Here is a 19,994-nt window from a genome sequence, read left to right as displayed (position 1 = left end):
GTACCTAGTTGATAATGTTTTAATAAACTGACTGATAAGTCAACTTGCTACATATTTTCAATTTAACATAATTTAGTCTATCCATTGTAGAAAGCGATATCACTGTGCAATTTTGAAATTACTGGAAAGAAAATGAGTTTATTCAAGTAAAATTCTACCAGTATTCATATTACATTTTATAGATATATATTTTTAAAAGAGAATTCTTGTTCAGGTGATCATTGTTTTATGATGCTTAAAAAACAATTATGTGAAATATATTCAATATAATCAATATTTAGAAGAGTTTAGGGTTTGTTTTATAAAAGTTATTTCATTTTTATATCAGTGCAAAATGTCACTAATATATTATCTTTATCTATTAGCTTTCCTATCTTTGAAAATCCATATCCCATGGACATTCATGAATCACCAGTTACGTGCACAGCATACTTTGCTGATTGCCCACCAGATTTGATTCTAGTGCTCTACTCTATAGGAGTCAAGCATAAAAAACAAGGATACAGTAATAAGGTAAAAGCAACAATTAGAAATTTTCTTGTATTCATATCCATATCATATGATCATACTTTTTTCTGTTATTTTCTGACTTTCCATAGAAGAAGACTTGAACTAAATTCTTTTCAAGTCATAAACTGGCATCTATAAAAGACATAATTTCTGAAATTCAAATTTCCTAAATGCTACATAGCTTTAAGTCTACGAGAATATAAATTTCTTATATAAAAAGTATACAATTATCTACTAAGATATACTTACCTATCATATTTATTTATATACTAAATATATGTTTAACCTAACATATGCTTGAATCATAAGATGTTACCTTTGATTATTTTAGGTGAAGGATTACGTTTTAAGAAATTCAGGAGTCAACTCTCTCTAGTTATTTCTTATCAATCAATGGTTAATAAGACATAATTGTCAAAGACTTTCATTAAGTAACTTTCTAGAATTCCATTTTGTTATATTTAACTACAGGATTCAAATACTTACAATTATAAAAGACCCCCCCCATTATGATTTCTGTTATTTGAACAGGACTGTTGAGATGGACAACTCCAGGGGGCACAATTTACATAGTATTTTATGTTAAATGGCACCACCACAGTTTTGAGGTACATAGACTACATGGAAAATGTAGCAACACCACATTTGTATGATTAAAGATACTTCTTTGCATTTTTAATATGAATGGTAATATTTGTTAAAATCTATATTTTTAAAGGATATGAAATTTTGCATTTGGAATTGTTTGTTCAATGAAGGAGTTAAAAAATAGGTACACATTTCATTCTTCATTACTTAACAGCTATTTATTTTAAGTGAAACTTTTACTGTTATTTTAAAATATTTTTATTTTAAATTTCTAAGTTATTTAAATTTAAAAAATAAAACTTACAAATTCTTCCCACATAATCTGTTTAGGAGTGGCCAATCAGTGGAGGAGCTTGGAACCTTGGCACACAGACATATCCAGAAATTATTATTACTGGGTAAGTGGGATGTGATTTATGAGTTTATCAATTTATCATCAAAAAGATTTCATTGAATTTTCACACTTTCCCATAATTGTGCTGTAGGAATGCTGACAGTTTAAATTAAAATATAAGACACAGCTTCTATCCAAAGATTATAACCTTTATAGAAGATAAAATCAAATCATTGAAAACATAGACATATAACAAAAATAAGTAAGTATAGATTATAAGACCAGAAGAAAGTCAGAGATAGAAAAATCATGAGAGATTAGTCAAAGAAGAATTTCTGTAGAAATCATAGATTATTAGCCTTAGACAGGCCCTTACCAATATCTCTTGATTCCATCTAAATCCAGGAATCAGTGCTCTGTATCTCCATCAAGTGGCTATTTAAAGTATACTTCAAAACTTACAGCATCGGAAATGTTGTTACTTCCTATAGCAACCCACTTCATGCTCTAATATTAGGAATGAAAATGGAAACATAGCAACAGATAAAGATAAGACTTAAAAGATCATAAGGAGTTCTGCTTATGAGGTATGGAATAGATGTACTTTTCCCTATTCTTCCCACTAAGTACAATTAAAACCCCTGGATATTATTATAATATGACTGGAAAAGATGGAGAGAAGTCAGACTGGATAGGTCCCCAAAGACTCAAGGAATGACATGGAAGTGAGTTTCCTGGCTTTTCTTTTTGCCTTATATATCCCAGAATTGGAGCTGAAGAAGCTGGCAACCTGGAGCTGCAGGCACAAACCTAAAAAGCCCAACGAAAGCTAGCTCTCTCTAGCCAAAAGGTGAGGAAAGGAGAAGCCTATAAAGACAGTAAACTTTTAGAAAATAATCTTTCTATTATAGCTAACCAACACAGAAAAAAACTATGACTCCACCCCTACCCACTTCATCAAAGGTTGAGTGGAGAGTGTGGACTTTCACCCTCATCAGGCCATAATAAGGTGCCTCAACTTGCCCATGAAGGGGGTGTCAGTTTCTGACACTGAGCTAAGGCTGAGTAGGGTGCTGGGACTTTTAACCCTGCTGAATGGTAGTGAAACTCATTACCTGTGGTGACAGAGATAATGTGGGGAGAGAATTCCCAGCACTGCCCAGCAGTAATGAGGAGCCATATACCCTCCCCTTTTTTGTCAATGGAAGTCCAGTGAGGAAGGAGGAGAGAACAGAGCTTAAAAAGTTCATAAGGAAATAATGGTTGAAAACTTCCCAAATTTGGCAAAAGACATGAACCTAGAGATTGCAGAAGGTAAGCGAACCACAAGAAATTCACATTAAGACACATCATAGTCAAACTTTTGAATACTAAACACCAAGGAAAAAAATATGAAAACAGCAAAAGAGAAATCACACCTCACCAACAGGGCAAAATCAATTTGAACGATGGCATATTTCCATTAGAAACCATGGAGGCCAGAGGAAACCTGAATCTTTTTCAAGTGCTGAAAGAAAAGAACTGGCAACCTAGAATAATATACCCAGCAAAAATATCTTCCAGGAATTAATTAGAAATTAATACATTCTAAGATGAGGGAAACTAAGACTATGTCAACATCAGACTACTCTGAAAGAATGGCTAAAGGAAATTCTGTAAACAGAAAGCAAATGATAAAAGAAGGAACCTTGGAATATGAGGAAGGAAGGAAGAACACAGTAAGCAAAAATATGGGTTAATACAATAGGCTTGCTTTCTCTTGAGTTGTTAAAATTATATTTGATGGTTGAAGAAAATATTATGGTTACATTGTTTGATGTGGTTCTACATATGTATAGAGGAAATATTTAAGGTAATTATAAATGGGTGAGGGTAAACTGGTATAAAGAAAGGTAAGGTTTTTATACTTCCCTTAAAATGGTAGTATGATAACACCAGTAGACTGTGACAAGTTAAATGAATATTACAATGCAGTACCTAAAGCAACGCTGTAAAAAGATCTGGGCTAAGAGATACACTGAAAAACATTATTGACACATAAAAATGGATGTACTAAAATAATTCAATTAACCTACAGGAAAGCAGGGGGAAGAAACAGTGACAATAAAAGAGGGAAAAATAGAAAAGAAAAAAAAAAGACGGTCTTAATTAATCATGGAAGTGTTAAGGCTTAAATGTAAATGGTCTAAATACATCAATTCAAATGCATTGATTAGTGGAGTGGATTAAAAAACATAAACCAACGCTATGCCATTAACAATACACTCACTTCAAATACCACAGTATAATCAGGTTTAGAGAAGAAGGACAGAAAAATACTTTATAAAAGAATCAATGGAGGGCTTCCCTGGTGGCGCAGTGGTTGAGAGTCTGCCTGCCGATGCAGGGGACACGGGTTCGTGCCCCGTTCTGGGAGGATCCCACATGCCGCGGAGTGGCTGGGCCCGTGAGCCATGGCCGCTGAGCCTGCGCGTCCGAAGCCTGTGCTCTGCAATGGGAGAGGCCACGACAGTGAGAGGCCCGCATACCGCAAAAAAAAAAAAAAAAAGAATCGATGGAGAGTGACATCAGCAAGATGTCAAAATAAGTAGCCCCAGACCTCGTTCTCCCACAGGCACACTGATGCAACAATATATGGTCCAAAAACCTTTATGAAAACTCTAGAAACCAATTATGAAATCATAGTACCCCAGGGGAGCTCAAAGCCAAGAGTAGCCACACTGAAATGGGTAAAAACAGCCATTTTATTTCAACTATATCAGCTTCTTCCCCAAATTGGCACAGCTCTTGTTCAGGAGGAATCTTCTCTCATGAGAGGGAAGTAGTGGAGTAGACTGTACATCCAATGTTCCTGCTTTTCAGGGGACTTCCAAAGAGACTAGTTTTTATCTCCCCTGAGTCAGAGTACTGATGGAACCTGGATGCCTGGGGGCTGCAGAGAACAAAAGAGAGCTCAGTGGCTTATTGAAGTGCTAAGAAACTTGCAGAACTAAGACAGATAATAGAAGGAGCAAGAGATGCAAGCTCCTGAAAAAGAAACCAGCAAACCTCTCTAATTGGGAAATTACACATACAGTCCCAGAGAAGATGCATCCCCATTGAAGGTTTGAGAGACCCCAAGGATCTTGAGCTTGGAGAAGGTCTTCCCCTGTATAAAGCCGTCCATAACAGGTGGCTGTTTTCCAAATGCTAAATTCACAGTAAAAAATAACAAGGTGCAGGAAGAAACAGACAAACACAACCCAATCAAAGGAACAAGATAATTATCTAGAAACTGACCCTAAACAATTTGGTATCTGTGAATTACCTGACAAGCAGTTGAAAATAACTGTCTTAAAGAAGCTCAATGCATGAAAAGAGAACACAGGTAGACAACTAAATGAAATCAGGAAAATGATGTATGAATGAAATGAAAATATCAACAAAGAGGTAGAAACTTTTAAAAAGAACCAGAAAGAAACTCTTAAAGAATACAATAACTGAATTGAAGATTTTACTAGAAAGGATTAACAGCAGATTTAATCAGAAGAAAGAACCAGCAAACTTCTTGAAGATAGGTAATAAGAAATCACTGAGTCAGAGGAACAAAAGGAAAAAGAATGAAGAAAAGTGGCGAATGCCTAAAGGACTTATGGGAAACCATCAAACATACCAGTATAGCATTATGGAAGTCCCAGAAGACTAGAGAGAGAATGGGACAGAGAACCAATTTGAAGAAATCTTGGCTAAAAACTTCTCAAATCTGAGGAGGTAAATGGACTTCCATATTCATTGGATATGTATCAGAATATTCTAATGAGGATGAACCCAAAGAGGTCCACACTGAGACACATTATAATCGAATTGTCAAAGACAAAGAAACAATCTTAAAAGCAGCAACAGAAAAGCTACTCATTATCTGTATGAAAAATGTCATGAGATTATCATTGTATTTCTCAGAAATATTACAGGCTAGAAGGGAGAAGGATGATATATTTAAAGTGCATAAAGAAAAAAGAAAAGCCAGACATGGGACACTATATCTGGAAAACTGTACTTCAAAAATGAAGGAGAAATAAAGACCTTCCAAGATAAACAAAAATTGAAACCAGGGCTACCCTGGTGGCGCAGTGGTTGAGAGTCCGCCTACCAATGCAGGGGACACGGGTTCGTGCCCCGGTCCGGGAATATCTCACATGCCACAGAACGGCTGGGCCCGTGAGCCATGGCCGCTGAGGCTGCGTGTCCGGAGCCTGTGCTCCGCAATGGGAGAGGCCATGACAGTGACAGGCCGTGTACCGCAAAAAAACAAAAAACAAACAAAACAAACCATTTATTACCACTATACCTGCCTCACAAGAATTGATAAAGGGAGTCCTTTGAGTTGAAATGGATGAACACTAGACAAAATGAAAGCATATGAAAATATAAAGCTCTCTGGTAAAAGTAAATACACAGACAAAAACAGTATCCTATAACACTGTAGTGGTGGTGCATGAATCACTTTAAATTCAGGTGTAGAATTTAAAAGATAAAAGCATTTTTAAAAACTATAACTATAGGAGGGAAAGCTTCGGAGCTGCAGAGGAGAGCACAGCAACAGAGGTGCGAAGGGCAAAGCGGAGAGATTCCCGCACAGAGGATCAGTGCCGACCAGCACTCACTTCAGCCCGAGAGGCTTGTCTGCTCACCTGCAGGGGCGGGCGGGGCTGGGAGCTGAGGCTTGGGCTTCAGTCGGAGCGCAGGGAGAGGACTGGGGTTGGCAGAGTGAACAGAGCCTGAAGGGGTTAGTGCACCACGGTTAGCCGGGAGGGAGTCCGGGGAAATGTCTGGATCTGCCGAAGAGGCAAGAGACTTTTTCTTTCCTCGTGCGCGAGGAGAGGGGATAAAGAGCGCTGCTTAAAGGAGCTCCAGAGACGGGCGCAAGCCGCAGCTAACAGCGCGGACCCCAGAGACGGGCATGAGACGCTAAGGCTGCTGGTGCCACCACCAAGAAGCCTGTGTGCGAGCACAGGTCACTATCCACACCTCCCTTCCAGGGAGGCTGTGCAGCCCGCCACTGCCAGGATCCCGGGATCCAGGGACAATTTCCCCGTGAGAACGCACAGCGCGCCTCAGGCTGGTGCAACGTCCCACCGGCCTCTGCCACTGCAGGCTCGCCCCGCATCCTCACCCCTCCCTCGCACCGGCCTGAGTGAGCCAGAGTCCCCGAAGCAGCTGCTCCTTTAAGCCCGTCCTGTCTGAGCGAAGAACAGACGCCCTCCGGCGACCTACACGCAGAGGCAGGGCCAAATCCAAAGCTGAGCCCCGGGAGCTGTGCAAACAAAGAAGATAAAGGGAAATCTCTCCCAGCAGCCTCAGATGCAGCGGATTAAAGCTCCACAATCACCTTAATGTACCCTGCATCTGTGGAATACATGAATAGACAACGAATCATCCCAAATTGAGGAGGTGGACTTTGAGAGCAAGATTGACTATTTTTTCCCCTTTTCCTCTTTTTGTGAGTGTGTATGTTTCTGTGTGAGATTTTGTCTGTATAGCTTTGCTGTCACCATTTATCCTACGGTTCTTTCCTTTTTTTGTTGTTCTTGTTTATTTTTCTTAAAAAGAATTGTTTTTCTTAATTTTTATTTTAATAACTTTAGTTTATTTTATCTTACCTTTTTTCATCCTCTTTCCTCTTTCTTCCTTTTCTTTCTTCCTTCCTTCCCTCCTTCCTTCCTTCCCTCCTTCCTTCCTTCCTTCCCTCCTTCCTTCCTTCCCTCCCTCCCTCCCTCCCTCCTTTCTCTTTCTTTCTTTCTTTCTTTCTTTCTTTCTTTCTTTCTTTCTTTCTTTCTTTCTTTCTTTCTTTCTTTCTTTCTTTCTTTCTTTCTACTTTTTCGTGCTTTTATTCTGAGCCGTGTGGATGAAAGGCTCTTGGTGCTGCAGCCAGTAGTCAGTGCTGTGCCTTTGAGAGTTGGGAGAGCCAACTTCAGGACACTGGTCCACAAGAGACCTCCTAGCTCCACATAGTATCAAATGGCGAAAATCTCCCAGAGATCTCCATCTCAACACCAGCACCCAGCTTCACTCAATGACCAGCAAGCTACAGTGCTGGACACCCTATGCCAAAAAACTAGCAAGACAGAAACACAGCCCCACCCATTAGCAGAGAAGCTGCCTAAAATCATAATAAGTCCACAGACACCCCAAAACACACCACCAGACGTGGACTTGCCCACCAGAAAGACAAGATCCAGCCTCATCCACCAGAACACAGGCACTAGTTCCCTCCACCAGGAAGCCTACACAACCCACTGAAACAACTTTAGCCACTGGGGAAAGACACCAAAAACAACGGGAACTACAAACCTGCAGCCTGCAAAAAGGAGACCCAAAATACAGTAAGATAAGCAAAATGAGAAGACAGACAAACACACAGCAGATGAAGGAGCAGACTAAAAACCCACCAGACCTAACAAATGAAGAGGAAATAGGCAGTCTACCTGAAAAAGAATTCAGAATAATGATAGTAAAGATGACCCAAAATCTTGGATATAGAATAGAGAAAATGCAAGAAACATTTAACGAGGACCTAGAAGAACATAAAGATGAAACAAGCAATGATGAACAACACAATAAATGAAATTAAAAATACTCTAGATGGGATCAATAGCAGAATACCTGAGGCAGAAGAACGGATAAGTGACCTGGAAGATAAAATAGTGGAAATAACTACTGCACAGCAGAATAAAAATAAAGAATGAAAAGAACTGAGGACAGTCTCAGAGACCTCTGGGACATTAAACGCACCAACATTTGAATTATAGGGGTTCCCAAAGAAGAAGAGAAAAAGAAAGGGACTGAGAAAATATTTGAAGAGATCATAGTTGAAAACTTCCCTAATATGGGAAAGGAAGTAGTTAATCAAGGCCAGGAAGCACAGAGAGTCCCATACAGGATAAATGCAAGGAGAAACACGCCAAGACACATATTAATCAAACTGTCAAAAATTAAATACAAAGAAAACATATTAAAAGCAGCAAGGGAAAAACAACAAATAACACACAAGGGAATCCTCATAAGGTTAACAGCTGATCTTTCAGCAGAAACTCTGCAAGCCAGAAGGGACTGGCAGGACATATTTAAAGTGATGAAGGAGAAAAACCTACAACCAAGATTACTCTACCCAGCAAGGATCTTATTCAGATTTGATGGAGAAATTAAAACGTTTACAGACAAGCAAAAGCCGAGAGAGTTCAGCTCCACCAAACCAGCTTTACAACAAATGCTAAAGGACCTTCACTAGGCAAGAAACACAAGAGGAGGAAAAGACCTACAACAATAAACCCAAAACAGTTAAAATGGGAATAGGAACATACATATCGATAATTACCTTAAGTGTAAATGGATTAAATGCTCCCACCAAAAGACACAGACTGGGGCTTCCCTGGTATCGCAGTAGTTGAGAGTCCCCCTGCTGATGCAGGGGACACGGGTTCATTGCCTGGTCCGGGAAAATCCCACGTGGCGCAGAGCGGCTGAGCTCGTGAGCCATGGCCGCTGAGCCTGCGCATCTGGAGCCTGTGCTCCGCTACCACACACACACAAAAAAAGACACAGGCGGGCTGAATGGATACAAAAACAAGACCCATTTATATGCTGTCTACAAGAGACCCACTTCAGACCTAGAGACACTAACAGACTTTAAGTGAGGGGATGGAAAACTATATTCCATGCAAATGGAAACCAAAAGAAAGCTGGAGTAGCAATTCTCATATCAGACAAAATAGAGTTTAAAATAAAGACTATTAGAAGAGACAAAGAAGGATGCTACATAATGATCAATCCAGAAGAAGATATAACAATTGTAAATATTTATGCACCCAATATAGGAGCACCTCAATACATAAGGCAAATACTAACAGCCATAATAGGAGTAATCGACAGTAACACATTCATAGTAGGGGATTTTAACAACCCACTTTCACCAATGGACAGATCACCTAGAATGAAAATAAATAAGGAAACACAAGCTTTAAATGATACATTAAACAAGATGGACTTAATGGATATTTATAGGACATTTGGTCCAAAAACGACAGAATACACATTTTTCTCAAGTGCTCATGGAACATTCTCCAGGATAGATCATATCTTGCATCACAAATGAAGCTTGGTAAATTTAAAAAAATTGAAATTGTATCAAGTATCTTTTCCGACCACAATGCTATGAGACTAGATATCAATTACAGGAAAAGATCTGTAAAATATACAAACACATGGAGGCTAGACAATACACTACATAATAACGAGGTGATCACTGATGAAATCAAAGAGGAAATCAAAAAATACCTAGAACCAAATGACAATGGAGACACGACGACTCAAAACCTATGGGATGCAGCAAAAGCAGTTCTAAGAGGGTAGTTTATAGCTATACAATCCTACCTTAAGAAACAGTAAACATCTCAAATAAACAACCTAACCTTGCACCTAAAGCAATTAGAGAAAGAAGAACAAAACCCAAAATTAGCAGAAGGAAGGAAATCATAAAGATCAGATCAGAAATAAATGAAAAAGAAATGAAGGAAACGATAGCAAAGATCAATAAAACTAAAAGCTGGTTCTTTGAGAAGATAAACAAAATTGATAAACCATTAGCCAGACTCATCAAGAAAAAAGGGGAGAAGACTCAAATCAATAGAAATAGAAATGAAAAAGGAGAAGGAACAACTGACACTGCAGAAATACAAAGGATCATGAGAGATTACAACAAGCAACTCTTTGCCAGTAAAATGGACAACCTGGAAGAAATGGACACATTCTTAGAAATGCACAACCTGCCAAGACTGAATCAGGAAAAAACAGAAAATATGAACAGGCCAATCACAAGCACGGAAATTGAAACTGTGATTAAAAATCTTCCAACAAACAAAAGCCCAGGACCAGATGTCTTCACAGGTGAATTCTATCAAACATTTAAAGAAGAGCTAACACCTATCCTTCTCAAACTCCTCCAAAATGTAGCAGAGGGAGGAACACTCCCAAACTCATTCTACGAGGCCACCACCACTCTGATACCAAAACCAGACAAGGGTGTCACAAAGAAAGAAAACTACAGGCCAATATCACTGATGAACATAGATGCAAAAATCCTCAACAAAATACTAGCAAACAGAATCCAAAAGCACATTAAAAGGATCATACACCATGATCAAGTGGGGTTTATTCCAGGAATGCAAGGATTCTTCAGTATATGCAAATCAATCAACGTGATGCACCATATTCACAAATTGAAGGAGAAAAAACATGATCATCTCAATAGATGCAGAGAAAGCTTTTGACAAAAATAAACACCTATTTATGATTAAAACCCTGCAGAAAGTAGGCATAGAGGGATTTTTCCTCAACATAATAAAGCCATATATGACTAACCCACAGCCAACATCGTCTTCAATGGTGAAATACTGAACGCATTTCCACTAAGATCAGGAACAAGACAAGGGTGTCCACTCTCAACCCTCTTATTCAACGTAGTTTTGGAAGTTTTAGCCACAGCAGTCAGAGAAGAAAAGGAAATAAAAGGAATCCAAATCAGAAAAGAAGTAAAGCTGTCACTGCAGATGACATGATTCTATACATAGAGACTGCTAAACATGCTACTAGAAAGCTACTAGAGCTAATCAATGAATTTGGTAAAGTAGCAGGATACAAAATTAATGCACAGAAATCTCTGGCATTCCTATACACAAATGATGAAAAATCTGAAAGTGAAATGAAGAAAACACTCCCATTTACCATTGCAACAAAAAGAATAAAATATCTAGGAATAAACCCACCTAAGGAGACGAAAGACCTGTATGTAGAAAATTATAAGACACTGATGAAAGAAATTAAAGATGATACAGATAGATGGAGAGAGAGATACTATGTCCTTGGATTGGAAGAATCAACATTGTGAAAATGACTCTACTACCCAAAGCAATCTACAGATTCAGTGCAATCCCTATCAAACAACCACTGGCATTTTTCACAGAACTAGAACAAAAAATTTCACAATTTGTATGGAAACACAAAAGACCCCGAATAGCCAAAGCAATCGTGAGAATGAAAAACGCAGCTGGAGGAATCAGGCTCCGTGACTTCAGACTATACTACAAAGCTACAGTAATCAAGACAGTTTGGTACTGGCACAAAAACAGAAAGATCAATGGAACAGGATAGAAAGCCCTGAGATAAAACCACACACATATGGTCACCTTATCTTTAATAAAGGAGGTAGGAATGTACAGTGGAGAAAGTATAGTCTCTACAATAAGTGGTGCTGGGAAAAGTGGACAGGTACATGTAGAGGTATGAGATTAGGTCACTTCCTAACAGCATACACAAAAATAAGCTCAAAATGGATTAACGACCTAAATGTTAGGCCAGAAACTATCAAACTCTTAGAAGAAAACATAGGCAGAACACTCTATGACATAAATCACAGCAAGAGTCTTTTTGACCCACCTCCCAGAGAAATGGAAATAAAAACAAAAATAAACAAATGAGACCTAATGAAACTTCAAAGCTTTTGCACAGCAAACGAAACCATAAACAAGACCAATAGACAACCCTCAGAATGGGAGAAAATATTTGCAAATGAAGCAACTGACAAAGGTTTAATCTCCAAAATTTACAAGCAGCTCATGCAGCTCAATAACAAAAGAACGAACAACCCAATCCAGAAATGGGCCAAAGACCTAAATAGACATTTCTCCAAAGAAGATATACAGACTGCCAACAAGCACATGAAAGAATGCTCAACATCATTAATCATTAGAGAAATGCAAATCAAAACTACAATGAGATATCATCTCATACCAGTCAGAATGGCCATCATCAAAAAATCTAGAAACAATAAATGCTGGAGAGGGTGTGGATAAAAGGGAACACTCTTGCAGTGCTGCTGGGAATGTGAATTGGTACAGCCACTATGGAGAATAGTATGGAGGTTCCTTTAAAAACTAAAAAATAGAACTACCCTATGACCCAGCAATCCCACTCCTGGGCATATACCTTGAGAAAACCATAATTCAAGAAGAGTCATGTACCAAAATGTTCATTGTAGCTCTATTTACAATAGCCAGGAGATGGAAACAACCTAAGTGTCCATCATCGGATGAATGGATAAAGAAGATGTGGCACATATATACAATGAAATATTACTCAGCCATAAAAGGAAACGAAACTGAGCTATTTGTAATGAGGTGGATAGACCTAGAGTCTGTCATACAGAGTGAAGTAAGTCAGAAAGAGAAAGACAAATACCGTATGCTAACACATATATATGGAATTTAAAGGGAAAAAATGTCATGAAGAACCTAGGGGTAAGACAGGAATAAAGACACAGACCTACTAGAGAATGGACTTAAGGATATGGGGAGGGGGAAGGGTAAGCTGTGACAAAGCGAGAGAGTGGCATGGACATATATGCACTCCCAAACGTAAAACAGATAGCCAGTGGGAAGCAGCCGTGTAGCATAGGGAGATCAGTTCGGTGCTTTGTGACCACTAGAGGGGTGGGCTAGGGAGGGTGGGAGGGAGGGAGACGGAATAGGGAAGAGATATGGGAACATATGTATATGTATAACTGATCACTTTGTTATAAAGCAGAAAGTAGCACACCATTGTAAAGCAATTATACTCCAATTGAGATGTAAAAAAATCAAAACAAAAAGAAACTATAACTATAAAGGTGTGTTAATGGTTACAAAATATAAAGAGATGTATTGATAATTTACAGCATCATTAACATTAAAGTGAGGGGAGAGAGAAAGGAGTAGTGTTTGTTTCAATTATAACATGCTGTATTACTTAATGTAGTTCACATCTTCTGTTGTTAATCCTCAAATATGCATTCATGGCATCGTTTTCAAAGGCTTCTGTCCATTCATAACACAAAATATTAATCCACCCTCCACTGAAACCTTTGGTTTATTTTCAAACAGACTTCATGCTCTGGATCTTATGGGGTATGGAGGCTCAGCTCACATGAGGACAGGTGGTCATGCCTTGCCCCCGGGAGTTCCTGTGGATCAAGTGGGCCCTGAGAGGAGATGGGGCTAAAGGCCCTGAGGACTAAGGGTATTTTGGGGTAGATTTCTAAGGGCGACCCCTCATACAACGCTAAACCTTAAATATACCATGTGATTTCCACTAACCCAGCAGCATCTACCCTAGGCAACAACAAGGCCGCACCTATTCCAGGAGGAGCTCAGCCACTAGGAAACAGGCCCTGGAAAAACTACTCAGTGGTCTCAGGTGTGCTATGCGTGATATCTCTAGCTCAGTGCTACTGAATACGGGTCTGAGGGAATAATATCTGCACCAATAAGAAAACTTGTTAAAGGTGCCATTTCATGAGCCCCACAGGAGAATCATAACTTACAGTGGGGCCCTGATTCCCTCCAAATTTGTATGCACTTTAAAGAATCAGAAGAAATGTTTGCTATGTTGTTCCCATGCAGTTTCCCACTAGTATTACATGATGAATATTTAGAAATTACATCACATGTGCCCTCCCCACAGAGTCTGTCTATTGATCTGAGTGGGAGCATCCATGTTGTTTTAACTCCAGGTGATTCTAAGTTTAGACCAGGTTTAAGCCCAAGGGCTGCTGGGTACATCGGTGAGAGTTGCTTCCAGTCTTTAGTCCCTTTGCCTTTGGGAAAACATCAGTGTCTGCTCTACATGGTATTGGAATGGGCAGGTCAGTGTAGCCCACTTAAGGAGTAGGGTTTTTGTATGCAATTGAAGTTAAATTGTCACTTTAAAATAGATCAGTATAACTATAAGATGTTTTACATAATACACAAGGTAACTGCAAAGAAAATACCTATAGAATATGAACAAAAGAAAGTGAGAAACAAATCAAAACATGTCACTATAAAAAATCAATGAAACAAAAGGAGGGCAGCAAGAAAGGAAACAAGGGGCAAAATAAATACAATATAAGCATAAAACAACTTTTAAATGGCAGTGGTAAGTCCTATACTATCATTTCTTTAAAGATAAATGAATTAAACTCCCAAATCAAAAGACACAGAGTGGAAGAATGGAAAAAGAAAGAAGACCCAACTGTATGCTGTCTACAGGAGACTCACTTTAGATATAAGGGTGTACATAGCCTGAAATGAAAGGATGGGTAAAGATACTGCATGCAAATGCTAACAAAAAAAGACATCAGGGTGAGCATACTTTTATCAGACAAAATAGACTTTACGCCAAAAACTGTCAAAAAGACAAAGGAGGATAATATATGATGATAAAATAGTCAATTCACCAGAAAGAAATAAAAATTATAAATGTATATTCACCTAACAACATATCGCCCAAATATATAAAGCAAACACTGACAGAATTGAAGGGAGAAATAGGAAATAGTGCAAAAATAGTAGTTTTCAGTACCCCACTTTCAATAATGAATAGAGCACCCAGACAGAAGTTCAATAAGGAACAGAAGACTTGAAAAACAGTATAAAACAATTGGACCTCATAGCCATGTACAGCACACTCTACCCAACAACAGCAGAATATACATTCTCCTCAAGTACACGTGAAACATTCTCCAGGATAGATCACATGTTAGGCCATAAAACAAGTCTTAAAATTTTTAAGAAGATTGAAATCATAACAAGTATTTTTTAATAACCACAATGAAATGAAATTAGAAATGAATAGCAAAAGGAAGACTGGAAAATCCACAAAATATGTGGAAATTAGGCAATACCCTCTTGAACAACCAATGGGTTAAAGAAATCACAAGGAAGTTGGAAAATGTCTTGAGAAAAATGATAAAGAAGACAACATATCAAACTGATGGGATGCAACAAAAGCACAACTAAGAGGTTTACAAGTAAACCTCTAAGAAGTTTATAGTAGTAAATGCCAACATTAAAAAAAGATCTAAAATCAACAATTTAACTGTACACCTCAAGGGATTAGAAAAAACTAAACCCAAATTTAGCAGAAGGAAGGAAATAACAAAGATTAGAACAGAAATAACAAAAGAGAGGGTAGAAAAACAATAGAAAATATTAAAAACAGATTTTTAAAGATCAACAAAATTGACAAACTCTTAGCTAGACTAAGATAAAAAGAAAAGACTCAACAAATGTCAGAAATGAAAAAGGAGACATTACAGCTGATGCCACAGAAATAAAAAAGTTTCATAAGAGACTACTCTGAAGAATTATATGCCAACAAAATGGATAACTTAAAAGAAATGGATAAATTTCTGGAAACATACAACCGACCAAGACTGAATAATGAAGAAATTAAAAAATCTGACAGACCTATAATCAGTAAGAACATTGAATCAGTAATAAAAAAATCTCCCAACAAAGAAAAGCCCAGAACTAGAGGGCTTAACTGGAGAATTCTACCTAACATTTAAAGAATTAACAGTAGTTCTTTTTAAACTCCTCAAAAAATTGAAGAGGGAACACTTCCAAACTCATTGTATGAGACCAGCATTACATGATGTCAAAATCAGACAAAGATACTACCAGAAAAGAAAACTACAGAGCAATATCCCCAGTGACTATTATTGCAAAAATACGAGCAAAACAAATTCAGCTACACATTAAAATGATCATAAACAAGTGGGATATATCCTCAGGATGCAAGGATGGTTCAACATGAAAAGCAATCAGTGTGATATACCACACCAACAAAATGAAGGACAAAAACCACATGAACATCTCAGATGAAGCAGAAAAAGCATTTGACAAAATTCAACACTCTTTAGTGATAAAAACATTCAACAATCTAGTAATAGAAGGAAATTACCACAACATAATAAAGGTCACGTGTGAAAAGCACATAGCTAACATCATACTCAATGGTGAATAACTACAAGTTCTCCCTCTAAGATCCGAAACAAAGGAAGGATACCCACTCACACAACTTGATTCAACATAAAGCTGGAGTCCTTACACTTCCTGATTTCAAAACATGATACAAAGCTAATCAAAAATATTACAAAGTAATCAAAACAGTATGGTACTCACATAAAGACAGAGATATTGACCACTGAAACAGAATAAAGAACTTATAAATAAACCATCACCTATATGGTCAAATCTTTGATAAAGATACCAAGGCTATACAAAGGGGATAGGATAACCTGTTCAGCAAATGATGCTGGTAAAACATTATTTGCACATGTGAAAGAATGAAATTGGACCTTTACCATATACCATACACAAAATCAACTGAAAACAAAACCCCCTAAATCTAAGACCTGAAACTAAAGAACACCCAAAAGAAAATGGGAAATATTTCATGACACTGGATTTGGCAATTATTTCTTAGTTGTGACACCAAAAACACAGGCAACAAAAGCAAAAATAGACAAATGGGACTACGTCAACTTAAAACCTGTGGAAAAAAGGGAACAATCAACAGAGTGAAAAGACATCCTACAGAGTCAGAAGTTATTTTCAAACCATATATCTGATAAGGGGTTAATATCCAAACTATATAAAGAACTCCTGTAACTCAACAACAAAAACATACAATTCAATTAAAATGGGCAAAGGACTCGAATTAGGTATTTCTCCAGAGATACACAATTGGCTTATAAGCGTATGATAAAATGTTCAACATCACTACTCATCAGGGAAATGCAAGTCAAATCCACAATGAGATATCACTTTACAACTGTTAAGATAGCACTATGCAGCACCAACAGGAAAATAAGTGTTGGTGAAGATGTGGAGAAATTGAAACCTTTGTTCACTGTTGGTTGAAATGTAAACTGAGGTAGCTGCTATGGAAAATGATATGGAGTTTCCTCAAAAAATTAAAATTAGAATTACCATATAATCCAGCAATCCCATTTCTAAGCACGTATTCAAAAGAATTGAAAACAGGGTGTCAAAGGTGTTCCATGTTTATTGCACATCCATGTTTATTGCAGCATTTATTCACAGTATCCAAGAGGTGGAAGCAACATAAATGTCCATCAAAAAATGAATGGGTTTCTTAAATGCGTTGTATACAATGGAATACTATTTAGTTTAGCCTTAGAAAAGAAGGAAATCTTTCTGTATTACATGGATGAACCAGAAGGAAATTATGCTAAGTGAAATAAGCCAGTCTCAAAAAGACAAATACTGCATGATTCCACTTATATCAGGTACTTAGAATAGACAAATTCATAAAGACAGAAGACAGAAAGGATGGCGGTTGCTCAGGAGAGAGGGGAAAAGGGAGTTGTTCAATGGATGTGGAGTTCAATTTTTCTAGATGAAGAGATTCTAGAGATTTGCTGCACAACAATGTGCATATCGTTAATACTATTGTATTATACACTTAAAAATGGTTAACATAGTAAACTTTATGTTATGTGTTTTTTACCACAATAAAAAAAATCAATATGTAACTAAAACTTACCATAACTGAAAATAAGAACTAAATAAATTGGCTTAACAGCATGTAGTGACAGCTGAAAAAAGGATCCGTAATCTGGAAGATAGTGAGTAGAAAATATCTAGATGGAATCACAGAGAAAAAAGAAAACCATAAGAGATATATGATACTTGGTGAAGAAGTTTGAACATATATATAACTGGAGACACAAACAAAAGAGAGAGAGAATAAAGCAGAATAAATTATTGAATGAATGGCTCAGATTTTTTCCATTGAGAAAACAAATTCAAAATGTGCTAAAAACTAAAAGCAGAGTAAATAAAAGGAAAACCATCTACACAGATTGTAGTAAAACTGATGAAAACAAAGGGTAATGAAAAAATTCTCAAAAGCGGCCAAGGTGGACACTTTACAATAAAACAAACAGTAATAAGATTGAGAGTTGATATTTTAACAGAAATGGTGAAAAGAGAAGGTATTGGTATAAAATCTCTATACTACTGGGAAAAATGCTAATATAGAATTTCATACTTAGCAAAAATATTCTTCAACTATAAAGGCAAATTTTTTTTCAAACGAATGTTGAGAGAGTTAAAGTGAATGCTTTAAATAGAAGGAAAACAATACCAGATAGAATAATAGAAATGCAGAAATTAAATAATAACAGAAAAAGGTAAATGCAAGAATAAATCTAAATAAATAGCAATAATATTATGTTTTGGTATAAGTATTAAAATGTCAATAATTTTTAATACTATTGTGATGTAGAATGAAAATATATCATAATGCTAGCACAAAAGGTGGGAGAAAGGAAAATAGAGATAAAATATTTAACATTCTTGCTTTGTCTGGGTAGGTGTAAAATTAACAACTGAAGGATCAACAATTTAAGGATCAGTTTTGTAATATCTGTGTTAGCCACTAAAATAATAGTGCAAGAATATAATACTCAAAAACTAATAAAATAGAGTAATATTTTAAAATGTGATTAATCCTTAAAAGGACAGAAAAGAGAGAGAAAGAAGACAGAATTGGTTAGACAAATAGAATATAATTGTGAGGTTGGCAGATTTAAATTCCAGTGTATCAGTAATTACACTAAATATAATTTGACTGTATTCTGCAGTCATAAGCAAAGACTGTCGGTCTAAATAAAAAAAATTCTAAATCACTTATGAGACACATTAAGTATATGTATGCTAAAAATTTGAAAGTAAATACATGAAAAATTGTAACATGAACAATTTAAAATTTTGGTACATCTCTACTTATATCAGTAGTTTTCCATTGCTGCATAACAAATCACCACAAACTTAACAGCTGAAAACTCATTTATTAACTCACAGCTCTATAGGTCAGACATCTGGCACTGTATGATTGAGATATTTGCTCAGTGTACCATAAGACTGAAATCAAGGGGTCAACAAGGCTGAGTTGTCATCTGGAGGTTCTGAGGGAAAATCTGCTTCCAAACTCATTTTTTTTATTAGAAAAATTTAGTTCCTTGTGGTTGTGGGACTGAGCTCCCAATTTCCTTGCTAGGTGTCATGGGAGGAGAGCATGTTAGCTACCTAAGTCTGTCTGCATTTCTTGCCACGTGGCCCCTTCTTACTTCAAGCCAGTAACAATGCATCTAGTACTTCTCATGCTTCAAATTTCAAAGTTCTTTCATCTTTGACCTCTAGATCTATATTTATAGGTTTCATGTGATAGGTTCACCCAAATAATATCCTTTTCTTAAAGTCAACATAATATAACTGTCATGGGAGTGATATATTCTCTATTATATCCACAGTCCCAGAGAATATACAGGATTATCCAGAAGGCAGGAATCCTGGGGAATATTTTAGAATTCTGCCTACCACAGTAAACTTTAAAGCAAGAAGCATTATCAAATGTAAAAGGGACTATTTTAAAATAATAAAAGGATAAATCCATTAGAATTTTGAGTTCAGGGCCCCAAAATATACAAAGAGATAGACAATTCTGCAATAAGTGGAAGAAAATATAACAAACCTCTCTCTGCAACTGATTTTAAAATTAAAGGAAAAATCCATAACAATAAAAGTTTTGAACAGCATGATTAATAAGTCTGACTTAACTGACATATTTAAAACATTACACTCTACAGTTCAAGAATGTACATTCTTTTCAAGTGCACATGAGACACAGACCAAAATTGACC

General features: G+C 37.0%; 1 protein-coding gene across 2 annotated transcripts in view; it reads left to right on the top strand.

Annotated features, from left to right (window-relative positions):
* Window positions 1-19,994, top strand: part of STXBP5L (syntaxin binding protein 5 like) — a 405,174-nt gene that overhangs the window by 233,032 nt on the left and 152,148 nt on the right. For both annotated transcript variants that reach the window (XM_032630474.1, XM_032630475.1), the window contains exons 12-13: window positions 366-513; window positions 1,429-1,496. In XM_032630474.1, coding sequence (XP_032486365.1) covers window positions 366-513; window positions 1,429-1,496 — 216 coding nt within the window. The remainder of the gene's footprint in view (window positions 1-365; window positions 514-1,428; window positions 1,497-19,994) is intronic.

Source organism: Phocoena sinus, chromosome 4 (assembly GCF_008692025.1).
Source record: "Phocoena sinus isolate mPhoSin1 chromosome 4, mPhoSin1.pri, whole genome shotgun sequence".
NCBI lineage: Eukaryota > Metazoa > Chordata > Mammalia > Artiodactyla > Phocoenidae > Phocoena > Phocoena sinus.
Note: the sequence above shows the minus strand (reverse complement) of the source record. Positions and strands in the feature narration are given on the sequence as shown.